Source organism: Salvia splendens, chromosome 11, assembly GCF_004379255.2.
Source record: "Salvia splendens isolate huo1 chromosome 11, SspV2, whole genome shotgun sequence".
NCBI lineage: Eukaryota > Viridiplantae > Streptophyta > Magnoliopsida > Lamiales > Lamiaceae > Salvia > Salvia splendens.
The window spans coordinates 721,555-742,170 of NC_056042.1; the positions used below are offsets into that span (position 1 = coordinate 721,555).

General features: G+C 38.3%; 2 protein-coding genes across 2 annotated transcripts; both read left to right on the plus strand.

Annotated features, from left to right (window-relative positions):
* The first annotated feature begins 4,587 nt into the window (after positions 1 to 4,587).
* LOC121756002 (ferruginol synthase-like) lies at positions 4,588 to 6,797 on the plus strand. Its single transcript, XM_042151455.1, has 2 exons — positions 4,588 to 5,469; positions 6,195 to 6,797. The coding sequence occupies exons 1-2, from the start codon at positions 4,588 to 4,590 to the stop codon at positions 6,795 to 6,797; spliced, it is 1,485 nt and encodes a 494-aa protein (XP_042007389.1).
* Positions 6,798 to 11,889: 5,092 nt separating this feature from the next.
* Positions 11,890 to 13,688, plus strand: LOC121756315 (xyloglucan endotransglucosylase/hydrolase protein 9-like). Its single transcript, XM_042151822.1, has 4 exons — positions 11,890 to 12,117; positions 12,202 to 12,302; positions 12,489 to 12,682; positions 13,111 to 13,688. Exons 1-4 carry the CDS (start codon positions 11,958 to 11,960, stop codon positions 13,529 to 13,531), a joined length of 876 nt encoding a protein of 291 aa, XP_042007756.1. The 5' UTR covers positions 11,890 to 11,957; the 3' UTR covers positions 13,532 to 13,688.
* The last annotated feature ends 6,928 nt before the right edge of the window (positions 13,689 to 20,616 follow it).

Consider the following 20,616-nt stretch of genomic DNA (forward strand, 5'->3'; position numbering starts at 1 on the left):
CTATAGCCCACTTGGCGATTCTGCCCGATGCTTCTGGCTTGGTCAAAACTTGCCGAAGAGGTAGATCGGTTAAGACGCATACCTTGTGAGCATAGAAGTATGGCCGCAGTCTCCTTGCTGCATTTACTAACGCCAGAGCAATTTTTTCCAGAGGTTGATACCTTGTTTCTGGACCTCTTAATGCTCGGCTTGTAAAGTAGATGGGAAACTGCTTTAGGCCTTCTTCTCGTACAAGCACCGCGCTGATGGTTTGATCCGATGCCGCTAAGTATAAGAATAGTACTTCGGCTTCGGCTGGAGCAGAGAGAATAGGAAGCTCGGCTAGATAACTTTTGAGCTCGTCAAAGGCCTTTTTCTGCTCGGCTCCCCACTCGAACTTTGGTGCCTTTTTCAACACCTTGAAGAACGGCAGTTGCTTTTCGGCTGCTTGGGAAAGGAATCGACTCAGTGCGGCTAGACATCCGGTTAGCCTTTGCACGTCATGTATGGACTTCGGCATTGCCATGTTCTGAACGACTTGAACTTTTGAGGGGTTTGCCTTGAGTCCGTCTTTTGAAACCCAACAACCCAGAAACTTTCCCGAATCTACCAAAAAGGTACACTTTTGGGGATTAAGTTTGAGGTTGGCTTTCTTGAGCACGTTGAGAGTGGACTTGAGGTTGTGCTCGTACTCCGAGGTGCTTTTGCTCTTGACGACTATATCGTCAACATATACTTCGACTTCCTTTCCAATCAGGTGCCGAAAAAGCTTGTCTACCATCCTTTGATAAGTGGCTCCGGCATTCTTTAAACCGAATGGCATCTTTTTATAAGCGAAAATGCCGAAATCAGTAATGAAGGCCGTTTTTGAAGCGTCAATCTCATCCATTAAAACCTGATGGTATCCTTTGTATAGATCAAGAAAACAAAAAATTTCAAAGCCTATCAGAGCTTCTACTTTTTTATCTATGTTCGGAAGGGGATAGCAATCTTTGGGACAGTGCTTATTTAGATCGGTGAAATCTATGCACATCCGCCATCCTCCTTCCTTTTTCTTGATCATGACAGGATTGGCCACCCACGAAGGATACTTCACTTCGAATAACACATCCGCCTTCAATAATTGACGGACTTCGTCATGGATGACTTGACTTCGTTCTGCCGCAAAGAGTCTTTGCTTCTGTTTTATCGGCCGGACCGAAGGATCAATATTTAAACGATGAGTGATTACCTCGGGGGGCACTCCGGTCATGTCCAACGGAGACCATGCAAAGACGTCTTTGTACTCCTTGAGGAGCTGGATGGTTTTTTCCCGAAGTAGAGGCGTTCCCGCGAAGCCGATCTTAACCGTTCTGGATGGATCGTCTTCGTACAGCTGAACTGTCATCGAGTTCGGCTCCGGTATGACTTCGGTCATCGCCTCTGACTCCGGCTGCTGTGATTGCTATGCTTGGTGGTGCCGATCTGACTGCTCGGCACTTCTAAGCGCAATTTGCAGGCATTCCTTTGCTCTTTTTTGGTCACCTCGGATGACCGCTATCCCTCCTTTAGTAGGGATCTTGATGGTGAGGTGATAGGTGGAGCAAACGGCCCGAACTGTGTTGAGCCAGTCTCTTCCCAGGATGACGTTGTACGGGGACCGAGCTTTTACCACGAAAAACTCAATCATCGTACTGGAGCTAGTAGGCGCTTTCCCCACCGTGATCGGAAGGCTGATAATACCTTCAGGGCGGGTGTCCTCCTGGGCGAAGCTCTTCAGGGGAAGCGGAGCCGGGCTGAGCCGAGCTGGGTCCACTTCTAGTTTGTCGAAGCACTCTTTAAAAAGAATGCTGACTGACGCTCCTGTATCCACAAACACCCTGTGGATCAGTTTGTTTGCCACTCCGGCTTGGATGACAATGGCGTCTTGGTGAGGAGAGATGGCCGGGACGGGATCAGCATCCGAGAACGTAATCACTTCGTCCTGCTTCAGCCTTTTATGCGTTGGCTCCTCTCGATTGGAGCCCCTGCGCTCTGACTTCAGGGACGACTTGGTCTTCCCGGCAGGGAGAGCGTCAATAGTCAGGATTACTCCATCATATTGCGGCTCGTCATCGTCTTCGGGATCCGGCTGCCTTTTCGGATCCTGAGGAGCGCAGTTCGCACCTCTCTGCTTCTTATTCTTCTTTGACTGCTTGCTTTGGTATTTTTTCAATGTCCCTGCCCTCACAAGAACATCGATACCTGCAGCCAAGTTTCTGCACTCCTCGGTATCGTGACCGTGGTCTTGATGGTAGGAGCAGTAGTTATCCTGGGGTCGGCGCGCGGCAGATTTCGTCATCCGCTTTGGCTTTTCGAACAGGTCGGAGTGTAGTTCGAAAATTTCCGCTCTCGGCTTGTTCAGCGGTACGAACTGAGCGGGCGGCTTCTCGGGATTGAGACGGGGTCCCAATCTGTCTTGCACCGGAGTCCTTTGAATCCTTTCAAAAGGAGTTCGGCGAGGATGTCCCTGATCGCCAAAAGGAGTTCGGCGAGGATGTCCCTGATCGCTATGATCGGGCTTCCTCCTGTCTCCTCGGGACGATGAGCTGTCTAACGACCGTTTGCGACGGTCTGCCTCATCGGCCCGGGAGTACTGGTCCGCAATGTCCCACATTTCCTGAGCTGTCTGCGGACCGCACTCAACGAGCTTCCTGTAGAGAGCTCCGGGCAGGATTCCATTTTGGAATGCCGAGATGACAAGCAGATCGTTGAGATCGTCTACTTGCAGGCATTCCTTGTGGAATCTTGTCATAAAGTCGCTGATTTTTTCGTCGCGACCTTGACGAATGGAAAGCAGCTGAGCCGAAGTGATTCGGGCTTCCGCTTTCTGAAAGAACCTCCTGTGGAAGGCATCCATTAGATCTCGGTAAGATCTGATGCTGCCCTGGGGGAGGCTATCGAACCACCTTCTCGCGTTCCCGATGAGCAGCTCGGGAAACAGCTTGCACATGTGGACCTCGTTGAGACCCTGGTTCGCCATGTTATACTGATAGCGCCCCAAGAAATCGTGAGGGTCCACGAGCCCGTCGTAAGTCATCGACGGAGTTCGGTAGTTCTGCGGTAGGGGAGTTCGGGTGATGTCGTCCGAGAACGGAGTCTTCAGTGCTCCGTACACGGCGAATCCGATATCTCGTCGGTATGGAGGAGATTGAGTTCTCCTGTGATTCCGGTACCGAGGAAGAGCAGGAATATGTCGGGGTTGAGGATTCTTCTTCCTGGAAGACACGGCACTACTGCGGTAGTGACTTTCATGTCTGGATGAGGAAGGAGAATCCTCCGCTTTCGTCTTCGGCTCTTGGCTCTTTTGCAGGAAGGCTAAGAACTCATCCTGCTTCTCAGCCAAGAACAGCTTGACAGCCTCATTCAAATCAGGCTGCTGGGAAGACTCAGTGGGACGATTTTTGGAGCGGCCTGTTCCTTCGCCATGAGAACTGGTGGTGGATTTATCCCTAGGCTGTTTTCCAGACCTATGGGATGGATTGGCTTCCTCCTGGTTCTCACGGGCAGGAATACGGGTACTCTGCGATCTGGTATGCATTTTTTGGGTGGAAAAAAATGGATCAAAAATTCGCTTTATCACAAATTTTGTTCTCTGTTTCCCACAGACGGCGCCAGTGATGTTTCCGCGAATTTTTGATGTTAGCAAATGCTGGTAGAGAATGAAAATACAGACACAAAGAATTTACGTGGTTCGATTTACTGAAGTAAATCTACGTCCACGGGAAAAAGGGAGGGCAAGATTGTATTGCTTGATCTGTTTTCTACAGCTTACAAATACAAACTTGCTATTTGCTATACGGTGTTTTATCTCTAGAGAGCTTAACCTCCTCATATCAGATCTAAGTTCCATTTATATCTTGGACTAAGATCGTGGCTTGCATCACCACCCTAAGTCGTGGATGTCGTGTAGGTCATGGCCTAAGATCGTGGATGTAGCGTAGGTCATGGCCTACGATCGTGGCCTGAGTTGACACCACGTGGTAGTGGGTGTGTTGGACATCCTGTATGGGTCCACTAACTCCTTGTTCGGTCGAATACTGAGACCGAACTGCTTTGGTTGCCGATCTGAGAGTAGAGCTTGATGCCGACCTGAGAGCAGAGCTTGATTGGTTGGCTTTTACCGAGCTGTAGGCTGAGGCCGAACTCTTTGGTAATGCCGAACTCATACTCTTCCTTGGGCTTTGGGCTGATGGGCCGTCATTGCTGTTGGGCTTGTTTAGTACGCACCCCATCACACATCAAGCACGAGCTGGAACAAGTGCATGCAAACAAGAAGAGTAAAAGACAAAACACACACAGCCACACATTCACATCTGTATATATAATAGATGTATATGTAAAGAGATCATGGTCAGTGTAGGGGCCAGCAATGGATGGTTTTATACAGAAAAAAATGAGTTGCTTTTGCAAATCCATCTTTCACTGCTTCCATGGGTCCTCAAAGAAGAAGCGTGTTCAAGTTGTATATGATTTGTTACACTCTCAATATCCCATTCCCACGTCGGGTGTGAGACAATTGGTTTGGGGATTATAAAATGAGGCATATTAGCATACAAGGTCACTAGGGAGAAGAAAAAGCATTAGAAAATGGATTGCGTTTTGATTGCCATTGTCACGAGTGTAGTAATGCTGTTGGGTTTAAGGCGGTTTGTATTCCCGCGGCGGACACCGGCACGGCTCCCTCCGGGTCCCAGACCCCTCCCGATCATCGGAAACCTTCACCAACTAGGTAAAAAGAATCCGTACGAAACCCTGAGACAGCTGGCGAAAACGTACGGCCCTCTGATGTCGATCCGCATAGGCAGCGTGCACACGGTGGTGGCGTCCGCACCGGAGACGGCCATGGAGCTCCTCCAGCGCCACGGCCAGGCCTTCTCCGGCCGGTACGTCCCCCACGCGATGGACGCGTGCGACTTCAGCAAGCTCTCCATGACCTTCGGCCAGGCCGGGAAGGAGTGGCGCGACAAGCGCAAGATGTGCAAGGAGATCGTGTTCTCCGAGCGGTGCCTCGAGGGGAGCGAGGCCCTCCGCCAGGAGATGCTGCAGCAGCTCGTGGATCGCGTCGGGGCCCACAGCGACCGCGGGGATGTGGTCAACGTCCACGATGTGGTGTTCATGGCCAACCTTAACCTCTTGCTCACCACCATCTTCTCCATCACCTCCCCGGACACCGCCATGGTGATGGAGTTGAAGGAGCTCATGGACGATTTTTTCTCCTTGTTCTTCGCTCCCAATCTCGCCGACTACTTCCCCGTTCTCAGACCCTTGGATCCGCAGGGGGTCAAGCGCAAGGCTGAGTTGAGCTTGGGTAAACTGTTGGCCAAATTCCGTGATTTTCTTAACCACAGGTTGGACCACAGAAGGAACAACGACAACCCCAAGAAGCAGGATCTGCTCGAGGCAATCATCGATATCGCCCAAGGAAACCACTACAACTTCACCACACAAGATATCCCTTATTTACTTTTCGTAAGTTCTATTTTCATTAATTTGGTCTACTTTTTTTTTCAAAAAAAAAATCTACTCATAAATATGGATGTCAATCGGGCCGGCCCTACTCGGGTTGCGGGTCAATCGGGTGCGGACTAATCGGATTGTGATTTATTTCGGGTTATAAAAGTTCAGCCCTAACCCTAAAAGCTCGAGTTTCGGGCTGGCCCATCGGGTTGATTAACTGCATGATAAGATTAACATGCGATGAATCCAATAAATAATGGCAAAAATTAGCTATATTCATAAAATGTAAAATATTTAGTTATGATAAATTTTAGATATATGCTTAAACTCAATTATAAACATGATCGAATACTAATATTTGGGATATTTCGTGAAATTTTAATGCATGTTTTAGAAATTTAAATATTTTTTAAACGAAATTGAAGTTTTTAATTTATTTTTCAATGATTATATTAGTAAAATTCAATATATAATTTGTGTATTTAATATAAAATTGAAAGTTTTTTTTAGTTATCTATATTATAAAATTAATCAATGAAGTGTCGAATTAGGAGTAAAAAAATAGAATAATAGAAATTTTATTGGGTTTTCGGATCTGGTCGGTGCGGGCTAATCGGGTTTTAATTTTATCGGGCTAGAATTTTCCAGCCTTAACCCTATAAATTTGACAGACTATTCGGGTTAGCCTACGGATTGCGTGCTACACTGACATCTAACTCATAAATATACTACTGTAGGAATTAATCGTGGGAGGAATAGACACGAACTCGAACACGGTGGAGTGGATCATGACGGAGCTACTATTCAACCCGGACAAACTAAAAAGGCTAAAACAAGAGATAAAGAGTGTAGTGGGAGAGAATGGGCAAATCCGGGAGGCGGACATCGCGTCCCTCCCGTATCTGCAGGCAGTGATCAAAGAAACCTTTCGTTATCATCCGCCCGGGCCTCTTGCGGTTACCCGGATGTCAGAAGCCGATCAAGAGGTGAATGGTTATACGATTCCAAAAGGGACACAGATAGTCATCAATACGTGGTCAATGGCAAAAGATCCGAGCATCTGGACTGATCCGGAATCTTTTGAGCCAGGACGATTCCTTGACAACAAAATGGACTTCAAAGGCCACCATTTCCAGCTCATACCCTTCGGGGCGGGCCGGAGAATATGCCCCGGAATGCCCCTGGCAACCCGGATTCTGCAGATGACCACCGCGGTTTTGGTTCATAATTTTGACTGGTTACTTGAGAAGGACAAGGATCATCCGGACCATAAACAAGACAACTTTTCGATAACCTTGTGCAAACCAACTCCACTTAGAGCTTTTCCGCTTAAAATTTAAGATTTGCTAAATTGTTGTGTATTATGTATATTGGAAATTATCAATCGTATTACTATTTGGCACTTCATCTATCCCAATTAAGTCGAAACATTTCTTTTGTACACGGAGGTTAAAAAGTTATACTGTATTAAATGAAGTTAAGCTAAAATATGAGAGATAAGACAGAGTAATGTAGAAGAGAGAATAATGTAAGAGTAATTCAATATTTTATTTTTTGTCAAAAAAGAAATACTACTACTCAATTAAATTGAGTAGTTCCGAAAAATATTGTATGTTTTCCCAAGAATTATGCACCTATCTTAATTTTATATCTCACTTATAGAGTTTAATGTCATTCTTTAATTACTTTGTGAACAGTTTAAAAAAAATTAATTTCTTTAGAACAATTAAATTACTTGGAATAAATTTAATAAAAGAAAAAAAAACATAAATTGAATCCCAAGCCCATAACTTAAATAATATCAGGCCCACCAACTCAATAAATATTACCCAATTATTCATTTATTTCCAGTCCAACTCAGTTATAACAAAACAGAACTAACGCTTAAATCTTGGCTCAACCCAGCCATTTCCTCTTTATCTCCTTTTTCTTAACTTTAATTTCTCCCAGTTTTGGGATTCAAGGGTATGGTTTATTTGACTTGTTGCGAGATAGGGAATCACGGGTTAATCGTAAGGTCCCGACGCCCTATTCTCTGTCGTCCCATTAAATATGCAATATTTGGGAATTGGCATGTGATTTTTTTAGTGTTGTTTTGTGAGTTAATGAAGATAGAGTGAAGTAAGAGAAATGAAAAAGTAGAGATAGAGTTGTTTCCATTTTAGGAAATGTTTCATTTTTAATAGTACAGTTTAAAAAGGAAAACGTTTCATTTTTAATGGGACAGAGTGAGTATATCAATTGTTTGATAGCATGGTTCATAAAGCATATATGTATTCAATTAAAATAAAAAGAGTGAAAAAAGTGATGCCTCCTCTCCAATTCACCTCTCAGCAACACAAGCTAAAAAGCTTGCTCCAAGACACGGCGGGCCACACCACTTCAACCTATTTCTGTTTATTCTCTGCAATATGCGGAGATGTGGCAAATTGGGCCACATTTTTAGTTAGTTAGTTATTAGGCCTAATAAATGGGCTTTTAGTAAGTATTAAATAAACCCATGTAAAAGAATATTGGGCCCTACATAAAACATGGGCTGGTCCTACTTATTTCTATTAGTTTTGTGATAGGTTATTTACGTAAAATAATGGATTTATTTACCCCTACATTCACTATTTTTTATTTAGATAAAATATATAAATATTTTGAAACTAAGTTGGTTAGAATTTGGAATGATCCTTATTAATAATTTATACTATCTCCTTCTTATCCTTCTTATTCAAGATGTCCACTTTTTATATTTGAAATTAAATCTCTCTCTCATTAAAATATTCAATCACTTTTTTCACTCTACTTTATTACAAAAAATTATTCCACCTAAAATTCCATACTACTCAAGAATTTGACCATCTTGAGTGGAACGGAGGATGTAGCACATTATATATATTTATATAATTATATACAATCTAAATAAAAAAAATAGTACAGTTCCCGTCAGAAAATGCAGATCCCCATGCGTAGAGATTATATCACATTTATACTTTTGCCACCAATTTATCCCTCAGTCATTACAATTACAATGTGCTAAATGGTGCAGAAAACATAGTTGAGAGGAGAGAAAGGTAGAGAGCGGTTGTTTTGAATAGGATGATGATTTCATTGTATAAAGGACCCTTTAAATAGGGGGTAGGGAGCAATGTACATGGTAAGATCTTAATTACAAAATATTCCGTCAATCACCTAATTGTAATAATTGATTCCAATCACAATTTTTCCTTTTCTAACACTCCCTCTCAAATTGAGTGGTGGGGTCTCCAATACTCAATCTGCAAAGAACATCTTCAAAAACTCTCGTGTTAACTGCCTTTGTCAAAATGTCGGCAAGCTGATCCTCTGAGCTAACGAATGGTAGCTCGACAATGCCTCCTTCAATGTTTTCCTTGATAAAGTGTCTATCCACCTCAACATGTTTGGTTCGATCATGTTGAACTGGATTTTCTGAGATGCTTATGGCGGCCTTGTTGTCACAGTATAGTCTACACTTCTTGCTAGGAGCGAGCCTGAGTTCCCTCATCAATCTTCTTAGCCACATTATCTGAGTCAATTCACTTTTGATTCCACGAAACTCTGCCTCGACACTCGAGAGGGCGACCACTTTCTGTTTCTTACTTCTCCAAGTTACCAAGTTACCTCCAACAAAGGTAAAATACCCAGCGGTGGACCTTGTATCATTAGGATTCTCCGCCCAATCAGCATCCGTGTATCCATGAATGTCAAGATGATCACTTTTAGAGAACAACACTCCATGTCCCGTTGTCCCCTTCAGATATCGACAAATCCTGAGCGCTGCTTCCATATGATCCGTCTGTGGTCGATGCATGAACTAACTCACAATCCCTACTGCGTAGGCAATGTCTGGCCTAGTGTGCAATAGGTAAATAAGTTTTCCAACCAGTCGATGATATCGACTTCGATCGGTCAAGGACTTATCATTAATCTGCAATCCATGATTAACTACTATAGGCGTATCTGTCGGCTTACACTCTAGGAGACCCGTCTCTGCTAGGATGTCTAAAATGTACTTTCTCTGTCTCAAAAAGATCCATCTCTGTGATCTTAATACTTCAATCCCAAGGAAATATTTGAGATCCCCCAAGTCTTTCATCTCAAACTCCTGAAACAGGTTCATCTTCAAGCCTTGAGCTTGTCCTTGCGGAAGAGCACGAATGTGGATGTTGTGCTCTTGCCTAAGGAATGAGAGTAAAAGTGGGTCCGGACCCACATCCGTACTCGTTGGCAAGAGCCCCACATCCGTACTCATTGGCAAGAGCACGGTTGGGGATGCTCTTAGAGCCAATAATCACATGCAATTCATACAATGTATGCATAAGTACCTAATAAGTTTGCATTATAAAAATTATTCCAAGTTGGATTTAAGTGGAGACTATTATTTTTGGGTAATTGAAATTGACGAAGTCCACCTACTCCCTCAATCCCTTTTGCATGATTAAAAAAATCTACTTTGCTTTCAAATTAAATGACACGCTAGAATCAAATTAAATGACACACTTTTCTAGGTTATCCATAACTTAATTTGCAAAATTTAATAGTCCCTCCGTCCCATTAAATTAGCAAATGAACTTAATTTGATAGTTAATGATAGGAAAATTTTAACTTTTGATTGAGTGCCTGAGCCTATAAATTAGCAAATGAACTAATCACTGATATAATTACATTGATAATATCAAAATAATGTATTATATAATTAAGAGGATTGATGATACGTTGATTAAAAAAATTACAATAGCTTAGAGATTCCATGTTCCCCATTGCATTGAATTAGAATTTATGTTCTTAATACTCCATATTTTATTAGTTCATTAAATTATACTCACTTATTATTAGTCTATGGTTCAAGATTCAAACACTTAAATTTCCTCATTCCCAATTAAAAAAAATACATTATCTAAAAATAAAATTAGTTACTAAACTATTCATTTTCCTTGCAATAACTAATAATTTTCCTAGCATAGAGTAAAAGGCCACGATACACATAACTTTGAATCCACACATTTTAATTTTGAAAACATAACAAAAAAATAAAATTAAAAGAGTTGAATTTAAAATATTGTAATTTAGGAAAATGCCATTGGTTCGAATCTTAGCTAGATGGTCCCACCTCCTCAACACTCATTACAGGGACAGCTGTACAGTACATTTCCAGCTGGTGATAGTCCACGTGTCGGAATGTAATTCGGCTTCATCCCCACTTATCTTATCCAATTAACAGTGACTGGTCCTACGTTGTGTCCAATCAAGCCAAGCCAGGCGCCAGCTAAGCTGCAGCTGAGCTAACGGCTCTGCATTTTAAACTTAAACTTTTACTCATTTCTTTTTCTTTTTAAAAATTCTTTAATTTTTGGTGAAAAAAGTGTCCAAAACATGCTTTAATCTCATTCAAATCGAAATATTTATATTTCGACGTAGTAATTTACTCCCTCTGTCCGCGAATAAGAGTCCCGTTTTTTCATTTTTGTCCGTCCGCGAATAGAAATCCCGATTCACTTTTACCATAAATGGTAATATGACATCACCTTCCACTAACTCACTCCGCTCACGTTTCATTTAAATCAATATATACAAATAGGACTCATATTCCACTAACAACTTTCCACCCACTTTTCTTAAAATTTCTTAAAACTCGTGCTGTCAAGAAATGAGACTATTAATAGCTGACGGAGGGAGTATGTCTTGTTGAGTCCAAAGGATAGAGAAGAAATTGTGATATTTATGTGTTAGAAATATATCATTTGGATTAAGTCACATGGAAAAAGATGTCATTTTAAATTATACAGATGAAATATTATAAATAACAGTTCTTAAGTAAAATGACATATTTTCTGAAATGAAAAATACCACTATGTTATTTTATTACCCCTTCTATATGATCCAATTCTAACTAATTATATGTACTCCCTTCGTCCCACAAACATGTCACACTTACGGAACGGAACGAGATTTTAGTAGTGTGTGAGTAGAGAGAAAAAATATAATTTTTATATTAATTTCAGAGATAACTTTTTCAGAAATGGAAATATTACATCTTTAGGGGGACAAACTAAAGAGAAAAGTAAGATATCTTTTATGGAACGGAATGAGTATTTAATTACATACTCATATAGGGTAGCGATAAAATGCAAAATCTAAATATTATACAAATTCCAAATTATGATCTGGATCATTATAAAATGTCAATAGATGACAAAATGGCAGCAACAAAAAATGTCAACACAATGTCAATAGTTGATGTTGTGTTGATACTGTGTTGACATTTTATTTCTTCCTTGGAAACAGTGTCCAACGTGGACTCAGAAAATGTACGATTACAGTCCTACGTGGCGGAGCGGCTTCCCAATGAAGCCAAGCTTCTACACCACCACACGGCCACACCAACGTCTCCACTGCACTCCTATATATACCCTCTCACTCCACACTCACCCCACTCTCAGCAATCACACTTAAAAATCTCTCGCAGTTTATCTGTTCGATATATTGCTCCAATGGCAAACCGCGCTGCAATTCTTGCTATTTTCGCCGCATTTGCGTTGGCAGGCCTCGTAAATTCGTCGAAATTCGACCCACTCTTCCAGCCTAGCTGGGCGTTCGATCATTTCACCAGCGAAGGAGAAGTTGTTCACATGAAGCTCGATAATCACTCCGGTATTACTTACTCCCCTTCACAGCATTGCTCTGTTTTCTCTTGTTTTTGCCTTTTCTTATGTGTTTGATTTCTTAAAAATGCAGGAGCTGGATTCTCTTCAAAGAGCAAGTACTTGTTTGGAAAAGTCACTGTTCAGATCAAGCTTGTTGCCGGTGATTCCGCTGGAACTGTTACTGCCTTCTATGTAATCTCTCTCTCTTGAGTAAAAATGTGATCTTGATATTTTTTTTTGTGTTTGCTTGAGCTTAAAAATGCGATCTTGATAAAGTTTTTTTGTTTACTTGAGCTTAAAAATGTGATCTTGGTTGAAGTTTTTTTGTTTGATTGAGCTTAAAATGTGATTCTTGATGGGGTTTTGTGCAATGTGCAGATGTCATCTGAAGGGCCTTACCACAATGAGTTTGATTTTGAGTTCTTGGGGAACAAAACTGGGGAGCCTTACCTTGTCCAAACAAATGTGTATGTTAATGGGGTTGGAAACAGAGAGCAAAGGTTGAACCTTTGGTTCGACCCCACCAAGGATTTCCACTCTTACTCCATTTTCTGGAACCAGCGCCTAGTTGTGTAAGCTCTCTCCCTCTCTCTCTCATTACAGCAGATGGAATAATCGATAATATGTTCTGAAAAGTGGAAAGAAAGCAACTTTTGACACACCATGTTGGAAAAAGATTGAATCTTTATTCAAAATCATATACCCTACTACATCAATTTCCTATCTTTTGAATTATTTGCATAGTTTGGAGGCATAAATTTGGGAAATCACACATTAGTATTTGAATCTTGGTGGTATATTTGGAATATTGTTTTTGGAAATCACACATTTAAAGGTAAATTAAGATACGTAATAAATCAGAATTTAACCGAATTTCGTGATTTTATAGTCAATTATTATGACGTTTTGGAATATTGATGGTGGAAATGTTTCATTTCCTTTGGCAAATCCTAATTTCGGGATGAAATGTTGTTTGATTGAATATTCTGTGTCATGGCAGATTCTTGGTGGATGAGACACCAGTGCGTGTGCACTCAAATTTAGAGCACAAAGGAATCCCATTTCCCAAGGATCAAGCAATGGGAGTCTATAGCTCAATTTGGAATGCTGATGATTGGGCCACACAGGGCGGTTTGGTGAAGACGGACTGGTCCCACGCGCCCTTCGTCGCGTCCTACACGGGCTTCGAGATCAACGCGTGCGCGTGCCCGGGCGAGGTGGCGGCCGCCGACATCCAGAAGAGGTGCAGCAGCAGCGCCGAGAGGCGGTACTGGTGGGATGAGCCCACCGTGTCGGAGCTCAACGTACACCAGAGCCACCAGTTGGTGTGGGTGAGGGCGAATCATATGGTGTATGATTACTGCTCTGACACGGCGAGGTTTCCCGCCACACCAGCCGAGTGCGAGCACCACCGACACTAGTGTGTGTGTATTTTGGAAGTGTGAAATAGGGTTGGGAATGTTTCTCTAGTCATTTGACATGGGCTCCATGTTAGTTTTTTGTTCTACATTGCCTTCCTTTTTTTTGTAATATATTTTCATTTCATTAGGTTTATAATAAAATCTTTGTTCCTTGCAATTATTGGTGAGATTGGCTATAACAAATTACAATTGTTTCTCAACCTAATATTCACTTTGTCTTGGGTAAGATTTATTGACCCCACCATAGAATTTCAATTCTCAATTTTACTATATTAATTATTTTAATACTTATAAGAACAAAATTTATCATGCTATAGTAAAAAATCTAAATTATTTAAAAAATTTATTTAAAAAAAATATTAACACCCCAAAATTATGATATTAAATTTTATAAACAACTATGGTAAGAAATTGAGATTATCATTCAAAACATGAACAATTGTTATAAAATACGAAATTGAAACTCGTTTTGAGTGATTTTTTCAAACTCAAATTTTTTAAAAAAAACTCCAAAATAATTTTTGCCAAAATAAATTAAGGATCATCATCTTAAGATGTGATGCTATAAATAGTGAAACAAAAGTAGTTAGGTTTGAATTGATGGAAATCATTGTACTGTAATTTTAGTGGACTACAACTGTATAAGAACAATAGATGAAAAGAGATTACTAATTGTGATCCAATTAATTTATCAACAGTGTATAATTAATAATTTAACGTAATAATCTTTCAGGTAAAGCTTGATTATATAAGACATAAATACACCAAAAGCAATAATTGAATATAAGATAAGTTAATTACGTGACCAATAACATAATTTAGGAGATGAGGAATGATTGCTTCTTCTCTTCCATCATTACAAGTACAATAATTCAGTCAAAAGTACTATACATTTTCTATCACTATTCATTAAACAAAAACAATTATTGTTTGTATAAGTGTATTACATTAATTAAAAAAAACACATGAAGTATATTATCTATGTACTTGTACAATGTTTTTGATGATGAAAGTTCAAAATATGGGCAAAATAAAGGACATTTGTACTATGATTTTTGAATTCAAAATTAATGATGCTTTCCAATTTCCATCCCCACATTTTAAATTATTGGCATCAATGTATGTGACAACTAAAGAATTATGTTGCCCTTCTTTTATGAATGAATTTGGACCACATTGATGCCATGGTAACAAAAAAAATAATTGGATTGGAAGATCAAGAATCATATGTGCATATGGAGGACCATCAATTATATTTTATTACATATACTATATACTACATTAAATAAAATAGTCTCATATGCAACATAATACTCTACTAATTATGCAAAATATACTAGATTACAAAAACCCAAGTATATTATTTTGTTTTGTTGTAACTCCATTCCTTAGGTTTTTTTGCACTAAGTTATAACTTCTAAACATAAATTTAGACATTTATCCATTACAAGACCACCAAAGCTATTGTGTGAGTGCTTCTTGTTGTCAATTTGGATATTTAGTCTCCCGCAATTGAGCAATTGAGTCGGGACTCGGTGCAATCATATTAGAGCTTCCTTATAGATCGAGTTGCAGTTGTGAACGCCTAATAACAAAAAATGCTAAAATGTAAGGATAACCAAGACAATGAATTTTTGAAACTATTAATCAATTTTTAGATTTTGATATTGGACAAATGTCTAATTCTCAATTATTTTAAATTAATGTTATTAAATTTTTTAGAATAATCTTAGGAAATTTTTAGTGTCTTCATCTTCTTCTCTTTTTTAGGTCTTATTATAACAATAGCCCAGTTAGTATCTGATGGACTACACTTTTATTGGCCCACTTTAATTTGGGCTTAACATGTTAAAATTGATGGATAGCTTGCTTGTTTTTCATTTGTCCATTTATTTTTGGATCCTAAAGCCTAGTATGGACTCGACTTAATTTGATCATGGCGAATTTTGTGAGGGTGAAATATGAATTTCGATCAAAATTATGGTCCGTCCTATATATTTAAAAATCAATCAAAAAAATTACGAAGTTTGGATTTATTTTAGTTCTCACGGTGAAAAGAATAGGTCGTTTACATATAATATATTCTTGATATTTTTCAATCAAACAATGATATTTTATTTATGAATAACGACATTGTTTAACTCGTCAACGTTGACGTTCACACATGGTTCTAAGCTTTCATATAACATAAACTTCACCAAAAAATTCACTAGAGAATAAATGAGAGATGTTGAATATGTTAACTAAATAGATAAAAAGTAAGAGATGGAAAAAAGTATTGAGAATAATGTAGAAAGTGAATAAAGTAGAGAGAATAAAGTAAGAGAGAGTAAAGTAAGAAAGAGAAAAAAGTTACTATATAGGGAAATGACTCAACTACGAGAGAACTTCCTAAAATGAAAAAATGACTCAACTATAGAGACGGAGGGTGTACCAAATTTCTCATGTTAAAAATGAGGTATCGATTTGGTTCTCACTACTTTTATCTTTTTTGCATTATAAAGAGATTTAAATAATCCTGATGTTAAAAAATGACTCAACTATAGAGACGGAGGGTGTACCAAATTTCTCATGTTAATAATAGTCATAAAATAGATGCCATAGATTAATTGCATGTTTAATTGTGTGTACAACTTTTCCCCTATTGTACTGTCTATTCATTATAATTAAACTAATCTACTGTACAAATTTTATATGTGCAATTACATTTAAAACAGTTTTTGTGTATATTAGAAGAACTGCCAAATAATGCCAAATAATGACTATTATTAAGAGATGACTACTTTTATCTTTTTTGCATTATAAAGAGATTTAAATAATCCTGATGTTAAAAAATGACTCAACTATAGAGACGGAGGGTGTACCAAATTTCTCATGTTAATAATAGTCATAAAATAGATGCCATAGATTAATTGCATGTTTAATTGTGTGTACAACTTTTCCCCAAATAATGACTATTAAGAGATGGAAAAAAGTATTGAGAATAATGTAGAAAGTGAATAAAGTAGAGAGAATAAAGTAAGAGAGAGTAAAGTAAGAAAGAGAAAAAAGTTACTATATAGGGAAATGACTCAACTACGAGAGAACTTCCTAAAATGAAAAAATGACTCAACTATAGAGACGGAGGGTGTACCAAATTTCTCATGTTAAAAATGAGGTATCGATTTGGTTCTCACTACTTTTATCTTTTTTGCATTATAAAGAGATTTAAATAATCCTGATGTTAAAAAATGACTCAACTATAGAGACGGAGGGTGTACCAAATTTCTCATGTTAATAATAGTCATAAAATAGATGCCATAGATTAATTGCATGTTTAATTGTGTGTACAACTTTTCCCCTATTGTACTGTCTATTCATTATAATTAAACTAATCTACTGTACAAATTTTATATGTGCAATTACATTTAAAACAGTTTTTGTGTATATTAGAAGAACTGCCAAATAATGCCAAATAATGACTATTATTAAGAGATGACTACTTTTATCTTTTTTGCATTATAAAGAGATTTAAATAATCCTGATGTTAAAAAATGACTCAACTATAGAGACGGAGGGTGTACCAAATTTCTCATGTTAATAATAGTCATAAAATAGATGCCATAGATTAATTGCATGTTTAATTGTGTGTACAACTTTTCCCCAAATAATGACTATTAAGAGATGGAAAAAAGTATTGAGAATAATGTAGAAAGTGAATAAAGTAGAGAGAATAAAGTAAGAGAGAGTAAAGTAAGAAAGAGAAAAAAGTTACTATATAGGGAAATGACTCAACTACGAGAGAACTTCCTAAAATGAAAAAATGACTCAACTATAGAGACGGAGGGTGTACCAAATTTCTCATGTTAAAAATGAGGTATCGATTTGGTTCTCACTACTTTTATCTTTTTTGCATTATAAAGAGATTTAAATAATCCTCGTGTCCATGTTTGATTAGATTTTGTTTGTATGTGGGGTAGGTGCTTTTTCATTTTTTTTATGAATTCCAATGTACTAACTAAACCGGCTATAAAGATAATAAAGTCTAATTTCAACCCAAATATTGCTTTCTCTTTGTAGAAAAAGGTTGATTAGGTTTATATTTACAAAAATTGTCCAATAAACTTCTAAAATGTAACATATGAGATTGGATATAGTGAATAATGTTGTCGCAAGTAATGAAAATAATAGATGAAGAAACGAAGTGGACTCACAAGTTTAATAGTCTTTCAATCCAAGTCTACATTGGAATCAAGAATTGATTATTTTTGCAATAATTATATGTTGCTTTTGATAGAATTATGAAGTGGAGAATCATATTAACGTTAGAGAGAAATTATTAGATAATTAGTTTCGAGTTTTATCTTAATTGCAAAAAGAAAAAGGAGTTATCAAATACTGTATTTTACATAGTAAGTTTTATAATAGAATGATGGTCATTCGACCCATGTTTATGTTAAATTAGTTGATCACTTAATCGAACAATTGATAAATAGTCATTATAATAATATAATTTTTAGATGATTATGTTAGAGCATATTATAATTTTCCAACAATTCTTCTCATGCAACTATTAAATTGGCCCGATTAAATTTTATTCTAGGTCGCAATTATATCTACAACGCATGAGCATTTTAACCCAAAGTTACATATTTGTGTATAGGTACATATTATAGTTTTTTTTCATTTTATATTAGTGTTTTTAGTTAAAAAGGTGGAAAAATTTGTTTGTATGTGGGGTGGGTGGTCAGCTAACAATTATTTGAGTTCAAATGTATTAACTGAACCGGCTTCAAAGATAAAAAAAAAAGTTGATATTCAACTCAAATATTGACTTCTTTCTCAAGAAATAGACTGATGTTGGATTCACAAAACTGTCCAACAATAACGTTGGATTCAGAAAACATAATTTATGAGGTCGAACCGTATTAGGGAGTAAATAATATCGTTGTTGGAGTAAGATAACAAAGGTTGGTATGGATGAGAGGTGACTTAACAGAAATGAAGAGTTTTGGGTAGAGTTTCGGCCTGCAAGCTTGGTGGGAGCGGCCAAATTTGAAGTTTTTCGGCCCTGATGTGCCAATGTTGGATTAGTCTACTCCCTTATTATACGTGGATCTGTCAAAAACCGGGAATAAGAAAACTAATTGCAAAAATGATCTTCCCCAAAAATCGAATTAAGTGGGAATCATGCATTCCATACCATCTAACTTTAATTCAAATTATATAATCCTATAAAATAGAAATAGCTAAGTGATCAATTTTGTAATCTTAATAACTTAGTTATATAGGATGTCACCTTCTTGCCAACTATTTTATGTGATTTCATTAGAGCATCTCCAGTGGGCGGACATCCCACTAGGACATCCACTAGGACATCCCAAAAACACCTCCTGCCACGTCACTAGGACTTCCCATCCCACTGCCACGTCACTAGGACATCCTCTGCACAATCCGCCCTTCCCATCGCCCTTCCCACTAGGACATCCCGCAATTAAAAAAAATCATACATTAACAAATAAATCAATTAACATTTATGGAAATAAAATTTGACCGAGAATACGAACGGGAAAAATTAACAACTTCATCGGAAATAAAATTCAACGAGCCGTATATATAGAGTTAAAAAATAATAATAAAAATGGGACGTCCGACCGGACGTCCGACTGGGCGCCACAATGGCGGACGTCCGCCCGCCCGTCGCGCCGACGTCCGAGGACACCCGACGTCCTCACGGGACGTCCGTATCCGACCCTAAACGCCACAATGGCGGACGTCCCGGTCGCCCGTCGCGACGTCCGACCGGACGTCCGCCATTGGAGATGCTCTTAGGTAAATACTGATGCTCAATTAAGGCAATTTTTGTTAGGTGTGGAAATAGTTGGTATTTATGACCATGGTTGACTACCTACTATCTCCATTGCAACCTACAAAAAATATATCTACATAAGCATTTTTTAGAAATAGAATCAACATTTTCCCTTCATTGTAGTGTGCTTTAACTTTACCATTATATCTTTTTATAAATTATTACACTTGTGAAAATAGAAACCACAAAATTTTTTAGGTATATATAATAATTAAATTTTCGTACATTTTGACTTCAATTGGACCTTTATTATTCTAGCTGTAACCAACTTGGTCCAGCTGAATAGCACCATAGAACTATATATTGCCTATTGTCTTAATTAATTGTCACTCGGTTACAGTTTGACTTCATTTACATAGAAGCTCAATAACTGTTGGAAATAATTATTGGTAAAATCATAAAATTTAGATTTATTAGAAATCATCCCATATTATTTTTTATTGTAAAATTATACTACCTGATTTGGTAGCTAGCAAATGAATCACATGTGAATGTAAATGTCACCAGCGATGAGTGTAACATCATCGTCTATTCATTACGAACACGACATTGTTTGGTTTTGAAAACATCAGCAATATATTATACATGACTATTAAAAATTTTGTTATTTTTATTTAGCACAAATCTAAACTTTATGATTTTTTTCTGATAATTTACCTTTTTATTTGTCATCGATTAAATAATTTTTATAATTTTATTGTAATGTCAAAACAAATGAAGTACTCCCTCCGTCCCACATAATTTGACCCAGTTTTCCATTTTGGGCCGTTCCACATAATTTGACCCATTTCACTTTTACCATTTTTGGGAGTGGACCCCACATTCCACTAACTCATTCCTACTCACATTTAATTATAAAACTAATATATAAAAGTAGGACTCACATTCCATTAAATTTTTCAACTCACTTTTCATTATATTTTTAAAACCCGTGCCCGGTCAAAGTGTCCCAAATTATGTGGGACGGAGGGAGTACAATACTACACTACTCAGTAACCGCGTTAATAAATAAAGACGCTTTTTTCCAAATCCACACACACTTACACGTTTTCCCAAAAGATACTGCATTCCGACCCGACCCGACCCGACCCGACCCGACCCGACCCGAGAGAAAACATCGTCTATAAATAAAGGAATACTAGTTTTCTAACTTCAGTCAAACTGAAGGAAAAATCACACAGCTCACACCTTCCTGAAAACGCCTGAATTCACACACTGGCATTTCCTCGAACAAGTC